At 47.1% G+C, this 8,907-nt stretch overlaps 6 protein-coding genes across 6 annotated transcripts in view; 5 read left to right on the plus strand and 1 right to left on the minus strand.

Moving 5' to 3' along the window:
- Positions 1-2,000: 2,000 nt before the first annotated feature.
- BDZ99DRAFT_575951 (uncharacterized protein) lies at positions 2,001-2,741 on the plus strand (the record flags this gene model as incomplete). The annotated part of the gene is made up of 1 exon (XM_033728522.1): positions 2,001-2,741. One exon carries the CDS (start codon positions 2,001-2,003, stop codon positions 2,508-2,510), a length of 510 nt encoding a protein of 169 aa, XP_033570408.1. The 3' UTR covers positions 2,511-2,741.
- On the plus strand, positions 2,507-2,752 carry BDZ99DRAFT_164899 (uncharacterized protein). Its single transcript, XM_033712901.1, has one exon. It carries the CDS (start codon positions 2,556-2,558, stop codon positions 2,709-2,711), a length of 156 nt encoding a protein of 51 aa, XP_033570409.1. The 5' UTR covers positions 2,507-2,555; the 3' UTR covers positions 2,712-2,752.
- A 544-nt stretch (positions 2,753-3,296) lies between these two features.
- BDZ99DRAFT_526376 (NAD(P)-binding protein) lies at positions 3,297-4,569 on the plus strand (the record flags this gene model as incomplete). The annotated part of the gene is made up of 2 exons (XM_033726132.1): positions 3,297-3,986; positions 4,084-4,569. 2 exons carry the CDS (start codon positions 3,297-3,299, stop codon positions 4,567-4,569), a joined length of 1,176 nt encoding a protein of 391 aa, XP_033570410.1.
- A 935-nt stretch (positions 4,570-5,504) lies between these two features.
- On the minus strand, positions 5,505-5,788 carry BDZ99DRAFT_526377 (uncharacterized protein; the record flags this gene model as incomplete). Its single annotated transcript, XM_033726133.1, has 2 exons — positions 5,505-5,635; positions 5,686-5,788. 2 exons carry the CDS (start codon positions 5,786-5,788, stop codon positions 5,505-5,507), a joined length of 234 nt encoding a protein of 77 aa, XP_033570411.1.
- Positions 5,789-6,396: 608 nt separating this feature from the next.
- Positions 6,397-8,034, plus strand: BDZ99DRAFT_468009 (Aldo/keto reductase). Its single transcript, XM_033721148.1, has 3 exons — positions 6,397-7,034; positions 7,105-7,898; positions 7,949-8,034. Exons 1-3 carry the CDS (start codon positions 6,878-6,880, stop codon positions 7,976-7,978), a joined length of 981 nt encoding a protein of 326 aa, XP_033570412.1. The 5' UTR covers positions 6,397-6,877; the 3' UTR covers positions 7,979-8,034.
- A 429-nt stretch (positions 8,035-8,463) lies between these two features.
- BDZ99DRAFT_575954 (uncharacterized protein) overlaps positions 8,464-8,907 on the plus strand; it is a gene marked incomplete at its 5' end in the record, with an annotated part of 1,883 nt that continues 1,439 nt past the window's right edge. Inside the window, one exon of the mRNA XM_033728523.1 lies at positions 8,464-8,855. Coding sequence (XP_033570413.1) covers positions 8,464-8,855 — 392 coding nt within the window. The remainder of the gene's footprint in view (positions 8,856-8,907) is intronic.

Consider the following 8,907-nt stretch of genomic DNA (forward strand, 5'->3'; position numbering starts at 1 on the left):
CAACGGGAAGTAAGCATAGAGCCATGCGAGCGCTCGTCGAGCTCGAGACGCTCGAGGACTATGAGCCCGTAGAGCCATATGAGCAAGAGGTTTTCTTAGGACGGAGCTTTCATATAAGAGGACGCTCCTTTGCATAGATAGGAACCTTGTGTTCAACTTAAGACTTCAATACTACCTATTGGAAGTAACAACCCCGTCTTAGAACCTTGATTGATTATTGCCTCACCTTTTGAAGACTATTGCACCCCGACGACGACTTGCCTATACCCTGCCTTAGTGTGAGACACTTGGAAGGTATAGAAGAGACGACCCGTTACACAGGCGTATAACTAGTATATAAAGTAGGTAAGAAAGTATAGAGTAGTTTTTATACTAGATAAATACCACCTAATATACTTTATAAAAGCCCGTAAGTTTATTAATATAAAAGCTATAGTTAATATATAGAGCTTTACTAAAGGCCTTATAATAAACCTAAAAATACTAAAAGTTTAGGTAAATTCTAAACTTAAATAGGGCCCGTATATTAATACTATAAAAAATAAAGCTATAGCCTAGATAAAGGCCTTTATAAGGCTTATAGTATTAACCTAAAGTATAAGTATTATAACCCGTAATATAAACCACCTAAGCGCAGAGGTACTTATAGAAATAAGTAAGTAGATAAAACTAATTATATAGAACTAGGTTATAGAACTAAAAAGGTTATATATAAAATATATAGAAATCCTAGATTTCCTTATAAACTACTAGTAGATAGAAACGATCTAAAAATAGGATATTATAAGGACAGGGTTATATAATAGCTTATTAAGCTCGCAGAAAAAAGTAAATATAGAGCCAAGCGAGCGCTTATTAGGCTTAAGGCGCTTAAGGGCTATAAGCTCTAAAAGTAGAATAAGTAAATAGATTTCTTAGAACGGACTTTTATATATAAAAACGCTTTTTTTATATAGATAGAAACTTTATATTTAACTTAAAACTTTAATACTACCTATTAAAAGTAATAACCCCGTTTTATATTCTAATTAATTATTACCTTACCTTTTAAAAACTATTACACCCTAATAATAACTTAACCTATACCCTGCCTTAGTATATAATACTTAGAAGGTATAGAAAAAACAACCCGTTATAATAAGCTTTTAAAAGGTATATATAATATATTTAGTAGTTATTAGGCCTACTATTATATATAAATACACCTTCTAGTATACTATACCGGGTATAAAAAAGCAGATTAGTAAAATAAAAATTAAGCAGCTTAAAATAGTATAGAACTAGTGCTTTTATACTATTTTAGGGGTATATAAAACAATAAATATTAGGGTAATAGAGTATAAAATATTATGCTTTCTACTCCGGCTAAAGCTAGAAAAACTTATAGTAGCCTACGCGGACCGTATATATAAGGGGCCAGCCTGTAAGTATATTAAAACCTAATATAGCTGTATAAAAAAAACAGTTTATACTAAATATAGGCTAAAAGAAACACTATAGTATAGCCTAAGCAGGTGTAATAAACTCTATAAGCTTGCAGTAAAGATATTACGGCTAGCCGCATAATATAAAGGTAAATCGGAAGAATTCTATAGGCGTATAAGGCGTGGTATAATCTAGGATAAATATAAAGAGAAGTGGAAGAAGGAATAGAAAGCCTACTGTAAAGAACTATACTAAAAACCCCTAATACCAGCACTTAATACTAAATAGAGCAAATAATAAAAGGCACTATATAAAGAACTTACGAAGGTAGAGAGCATAATTATTACAAACCTACGGACGGAGCATATAGGGCTTAACAGTTACCTCCACCGTATAAGAGTGCCCGGCCACCCGACGCCGGCATGCCCTTGCGGGCATAGCCTCCAATCCCCAAGACACATTGTGATGAGTTGCGGAAGACACGTTGAGGGCAGGGGCGAGCTGTTCCAGAAGGCCAAGACGAGGACGTATGAACAGCTCTACAGAAGCCAGAAAGGAAGAAAGGCCGTGGCCCAATGGCTCCTCCAAAGGACGGACCTCCTGCCATACCTCTCGGTGGCCAGAGAGATGGCAGAGGCGGAGACGTAGGCATTCCACCTCCTACAACTTTACATAACTATGCATACTACGCATACTACGCATACCACGCATACTGCGCATACTACACACACTACGCATACTACGCATACTACGCATACTACGCATACTACGCATACTACGCATACTACGCATACTGCGCATACTACACACACTACGCATACTACGCATACTATGCATACTATGCATACTACGCATACTACGCATACTACGCCGCCTATATCACGCACCCACCCAACAGCTGTATCCACCCGTATACCGCAGCCCCCACATATATCGCAGCCTATACAGCACTACCCCCACATACATCATTCAATTCAAGGACCAACGCCTTGACGAAGGGCACGCGTGCGAAACGACAGCACGCGTGCCCTCACGCTAATCCTAAACCAGCTCACTACTCCGGAATCAACTCGACCCGCGCCTAGGAGGACGACTGCAAAACCCGGACAGATTTAGGAAGACGCATCACGATGGCTTATTCCGTGGTGGACTTGATAGATCTACCACGTGTCCCCAATAGCTATACAACAACGAGAAGAGCGCTCAGCGCTATACACCGCAGAGGACGGTGTTTTCATCCGAACGCTGCATGGCAGCAAACGGTTTCTCCTTGTAAACTAGCCTAGATAGAACAGCTGCATGGACCCTAACGGGAGCTACACCAGCGTAATAGAATTTAATAATAATAATAATATAGTAGTTAGCTAGTAATAAAGGGTAAGGTCTAAAATAGGGGTCTAAATTTAATAATTAGTTAACTACTATAAAAATAGACTTTATATTCTATATACTAAGTATTTATATATATAAGAATAATATATTATATTTGTATAACTTTTTATTAGGTAGTTGTAGAGTTATTTAAGGTTAGATTATTGAATTTCTAGTGGTGCACGGACTGGGCAGCTCGCCCGCATGGGCAGCTCACCCGCAGGGTACGTTAATGGAGATGTTGATTACCAAGGTATCACTTACCTTACAATTCTTTGCCCTCTGATTGTGTGATGCAGCGTGCGGACTGGATTTCTACACGATGGAGTTTTATCGTAGGGGGCGTTGCGATAGTGTATAAATGGTAGGTATGTGAAGGTAAAGTGATCCATTCATTGTTCTATTCACATTCCATCATCCCCCTGCCTATCCAGCAAAACAACCCTTTCCAGTGTCTTGATCAATCTTCAATTCTCAACATCAATAAATCTCCATCTGCAATGCCGCACACACTCGTCACAGGCGCAAACTCCTTCGTCGCTGTCCACATCATCAACGAACTCATCGCTCAAGGCCACACCGTCACCGGCAGCCTCCGCCGCACCTCCGCCGGCGACGCTCTGCTAGCCGAGCAGCCCGAATGGAAGGGCAAGCTCGACTTCGTCGTCGTCGAGGACTACGCCAAAGAAGGCGCCTTCGACGCCATTTTCCAGGCTAAAGACTACGACCACATCGTCCACGTTGCTGCTCCTATGTTCGGCGAAAACCAGACCGACTTCGACAGGGACTTCTTGCGTCCTGGCGTTGACGGCAATCTAGTGTTGTTGAAGGGGGCCAAGGCGCATGCCCCGACCCTCAAGTCGGTTGCGATTACTGGGAGTATCAATTCGCTCACGGATGGGTCTCCAGCAGCGAATCAGTCGAGAGAGTACAAGAACGACTCCTGGAACCCGGTTACACCTGAGTTTGCCCGCAAGGATGGATCGGGGTACGTGATGTACCAGTCCAGCAAGAAGGAAGCGGAGCTAGCCGTGTGGGAGTTTGTGGAGAAGGAGAAGCCGAACTTCAGTGCAAGTAATCTGCGTCTTACCAACCATATTTCATACTCCCACCCCCAGGAGCAAACAGGTGCTTGCAGATACAGTAGCGCTTTGTGGGACTTAGTCGCTCCTATTGTCCTCGGTCAAAAAGTGCTTAATCACACTATGAGGGCTCCTCGGAGGCGATAACTATGGAGCCTACTCACTTACCACGATAAAATCAAATAAGACCTAACACTGTGAACAGGTCACCGTCCTCCTCCCACCCCTCATCTTCGGCCCACCCCTGCAAGCGCTGCCAGACCTCAAGCACCTCAACTTCTCCGTCGGCGTCGTCTACAACTTCTTCAACGGCACCTACGCCGAGCTTCCGCAGACGCACGCAGCGGGCCTGTTTCCCTCCTGCATCGATGCGCGCGACCTCGCTACTGCCCACGTGCGCGGCCTGACCACCCCCGGAGCGGCCAACAAGCGATTCCTTGTCGGCGGAGCAGAGCTCACATCCACCCTGATCGTGAACACATTGAGAGGGTTAGTCGAGAAGGGCGAATTGCTAGAGCAATTGAAGGGACGGCTGCCAAAGGATACTGGGAAGGACACTGGTCTCTCGCTTGCGCGGATTGGCGCCAAGGAGGGGAATGAGGTTTTGGGGCTGACGTTTAGAAGCGCGGAGGAAACGTTTGGGGACTTGGCGAAGAAGGTCTTGGAGTTGGAGAGGAAAGAGGGGAAGTGATGATAGGATGAGAGGGAGTTGCGAGAAGTACGAGATTGGAGTTCTTACTAGATATAGATGCAAAGGAGTTTCTCGTTTGTTGCGTTTCTATAATTGATCGTTATAGCTATTGAGGCGTGTTTTGTTACCCTTTGCCTCCTCCATCATCTTCATTGATTTTCCACACATACGTGACCTCACCTGATTGCAGAAGGAAGCGCTTAAGGTGAGCAAGGCATTCGTGCTTCGTCAAGTTTTGAAGGTGCCCTGTAGCTTTGCCTTTCCGGCACTAATATCCGGTCTGATCATCACGGCGCTATTTTTCTTTAATCTCGAAGTAAGAAGTATCATCCGTATAACAATCTAACATAGATTGGGGATACCGCCCGCAAATCTCTTGCATCGCAAGCGCCATTGCATTTGAAGAACTTGATACATGACGACAAAGAAACGGTAATTATGGTTAGACCGGAATGAGAGGTTAAGAGCGAGCTGGGAGTGTCCCGACGAATATGTCAAGCTTGAATGGTCTAATCTGCTTCATGCGATTGGGGTTTTGTGCTTTTATAGGCCGTGAAGGTGCACCAAAGATGATGAGGGCGAAAAGAAGGCTGCTGGAATAGGGTTGCAAATTGGGAGCGTGTGCGTTTCTCAGGTAGAAGACGTGGAGAGTGGGGCCGGAGACGGACCGGAAATGCTGACGACGCAATCCAGATAGCATGAAAGAGACGTAAACATCAGATTTTCATCACGGAAGTGCTGGTACGGCTTGGGATAAAGTAGATGATCAGTCGGCTGTTTCATAGAGCCCATTGACCTGCTTCCAAGATCCTGGTACCAGACTCCTGTGGATCGCTATTGATGTATAGAATCGAATCCGCAAAGCTCAAAAACGCCAATACCGCCAAGTCGCTCTCCTGACCCGCCATCGTGCAGCAAATCTGCATCGAATCCGCTCAAATAATACAGAAATCGCAAGGTAGCGGGCACGGGACGCAGAAGCAGAAGCGTCCAGGGCACGCTCCGCCGCGTCCGTCGCCGCCGCGCATTCCGACGGTCTTTTGCTCGCTTTGAGGATCTTGTTGCACTGGTGAGGTTAGTGGAAGAAGTATTGAGCAACTTGAGGGGATGGCGTACTCATTTGCATGGGCTGGTGAGTCTGGGGTTGGGAAGTCTCGATCTCACGGCTGGCAGTGGCTTCGGCGAGATGCGCTTGCGCGGGTTGTGAGGGGGGAGACATGGTTGAGGTGGGGTTTTTCAGAATGGAAGATAGGTGGTTTGGATTGTAGGAGTTGATGATTGAGGAGGGAATGGAGAGTTGTGTTGTTGATGCGGCTGAGAAGGCTGGAGTCTCGTGAGGAAAGCTTGGAAGCTTGGAAAGAGCGATGTGAAACACGTTACGTCATCGCCGAAGCTCCCTAGTTCACTTTTTGAGCTAGAGACTTCGGTCCTTCTAGTGGCGTCGAGCCTTTTTAACATTGATTCTGTATATGAATCTTCTTCGCGTTTAAGCAGTACCGTGATGTCCCGGCCCGGCCCTTAGAACTAGTGGATCAAAAGTTCGCACATATCATTCGAGTAGAACTATTACATCGCTGGAGCAAACACCTCTGCACAACAAACGCGTCCTCGTTGTCGTGTACAGATCAATTGTAAGACCTACGTACGCACACGGAGAGGCGTACACATCTGTCTCGATATGCCGCCAAGCTTCTTGATCTGTAAGGAAGCTCCACGGCCCAAGAATGTCCAATCCAATATCTATGGCAAAGGTTCTGAGTCGACTTTAACCGGCGCCATCAGTCTATTTAGCCGGCAAAGAACTTCTCGTGGCGGGGTAGTGGGGCATCACCTGCTACTCTTCAGAAAAATGTAGATGAAGAATCGAACTTAATCACGAGAAGTTTCCATGGACAAGTTCCAGGGTCGAAACAAAGCGGAATAACTGGTCTACGGTTGAGCGATGACCGATCAACGGTATCATGGAGAAGCACCTCCAACTTGAGGATCTCTCCGCATATCTATCCTTCCCATCTAAAACTCTTCATCCGTAGTCACGCCGATGCGGCACTCCACTGACCAATAGATGCCAACCGGGTAGTCAGGTCACTGGGACTAATCAACACGAGATGTTAAATACAAAAGATCCGGGAAACCGCCTTTCGACGGGGTCGGGCCATGGCCGTATCTTGCCATAGCGCGGTCCACGACGCGTTATAAGAATCTGACAGTCCTCACATTTCTTCATTTCATCATCATTTACTCTTAATAGACTTAGCTTCTAAGACTTACTATTAATCGAATACTATTCTGACATACAAATGAAAACATGGCGACAGATGTTCAGACTCCAAAGATCAAGCTGGCAAATGGCGTCGAAATGCCACAAGTAGGGTTGGGCATGTGGAAGATGGACAACGATACGTGCGCGGACGTGGTATACCGAGCTATAAAGGATGGATACAGGCTATTCGACGGCGCGTGTGGTGAGTGACAAAATCTCTCACCTATTTACATCTATACTCAATGCGCTGTACCATACTAAACATACCATAGACTACGGCAATGAGAAAGAAGGCGGCGAAGGCGTCACCCGCGCCATCAAAGACGGCCTCGTCAAGCGTGAGGAACTTTTTATCATCAGCAAGCTCTGGAACTCCTTCCACGACCCAGAGCAGGTCGAACCCATCGTCCGCAAGCAACTCGCCGACTGGGGCGTTGGTTACTTCGACCTCTACTACATCCACTTCCCGGTTTCGCTGAAGTATGTGGACCCTAGCGTACGGTACCCGCCGGGCTGGTTCTTCGACGACGCAGGCACCAAAGTCGAGCACGGCAAGGCGAGCCTGCAGAGCACGTGGCAAGCCATGGAGGCACTCATTCCGGCAGGCCTGGCGAAGAACATTGGCGTGAGCAACTACACCGGCGCACTTCTACTCGATCTTTTCACGTATGCGAAAATCAAGCCGGCTGTTGTGCAGGTTGAGCATCACCCGTACCTATTACAGCAGTCCCTCCTGGACCTCTGCAAGAGCCACGGGATTGCGGTGACGGGGTATTCGTCATTTGGTCCGCAGTCCTTCCGCGACTGTGATATGGAGCTCGCGCAGTCAATTGAGCTACTGTTTGACCACCCCGTCATTACTAAGATTGCAAATCGGCATCGGAAGACGGCAGCGCAGGTGCTGTTGAGGTGGAGCACGCAAAGGGGGATTGCAGTGATTCCGAAGAGCAACACACAGGATCGGTTGTTGGAGAATTTAGATGTGACGAGCTTTGATTTGAGTGAGGAGGAGATCAAGCAGATCAGTGGCTTGGATAGAGGATTCAGGTTCAATAACCCGCTAAACGTAAGTCTCTGTACTTCCGGCCTCTTTTACCTCAAGCTAAGACAAGACAGTACGGTATTCCCGTATACAACTTTGCTTAGGCCGATAAATGGACGCTTCGGGGAGAACGGAAACACATTTTCTTATTTTGATGGAGCAAGGTTGTCAATTTATAACTTTTTCTAAAGATCCATAGAGCATCTACATTCACTTAACGCGCGCCTGTATTGGTGGTGACATAAGCGTGAAAGGCCCTGTGAAGATATAAGCATCGCAATCTAATGATGAGTTACTCAAAGCTGGATTCCATCTTCAACATCCGACTCTACCTGCGACACCTTAAGAAGTATCCCTGGACCATCGCCGATGACCTGCATCGGCATTCGGCACCGCACCTATACATACCTGGTAGACTCCACCTCGCCCTCTCGTGACACACCAACGGCAACCATCCCAACATCTGCATCTCTCTACACAGCACCATGATTCGAGAGCCCAGCGTGATACCAGAATAGGGCTCCGCATCGCGTGACAAAGGACTTAGGCGCACTACTGGAAGCGGAGCAAAGTCCGCGGAACAACGGCCATGGCTACAGCCTTGCCGAAAGATCCGAGCGCTGGCTCCATCTCGCACGAGGTTGAGGAGGCCTCAACACCCCTCACCCATGGTGTTCTCTTGCTCTCCCGCCGACTCCCGCAGCGCTTTCAGGATGCTTCAACCCATCCTGTTTACAGTACTCACGATCCTGGCAACACTCCGATGAACACTGTAGAGGAAGAACAGAGCGTGCTGCGCACCGTCAAAAGCGCCAGCCACATCCAGGCGTCACTTCAACCACATCGCCGATCAGCAACCGGCTGCCGCCCCACCTCCGTCCGGCTCCTCGCGGAATCGCGTATGCGCCCCCAGCGGGAGCTTGTCTCTGCCTCGCAGCCTCTAATTGGCCGACAGCGAGTCAAGCTGCATGAGCAAGCAGGGTGGGCAGGGCAGCTGTGAGGTCATGATTTGTTGATTGCGCGAAAAAGCTCA

The sequence above is a fragment of the Mytilinidion resinicola genome, assembly GCF_010093595.1.
Source record: "Mytilinidion resinicola strain CBS 304.34 unplaced genomic scaffold BDZ99scaffold_26, whole genome shotgun sequence".
NCBI classification, from domain to species: Eukaryota; Fungi; Ascomycota; class Dothideomycetes; order Mytilinidiales; family Mytilinidiaceae; genus Mytilinidion; species Mytilinidion resinicola.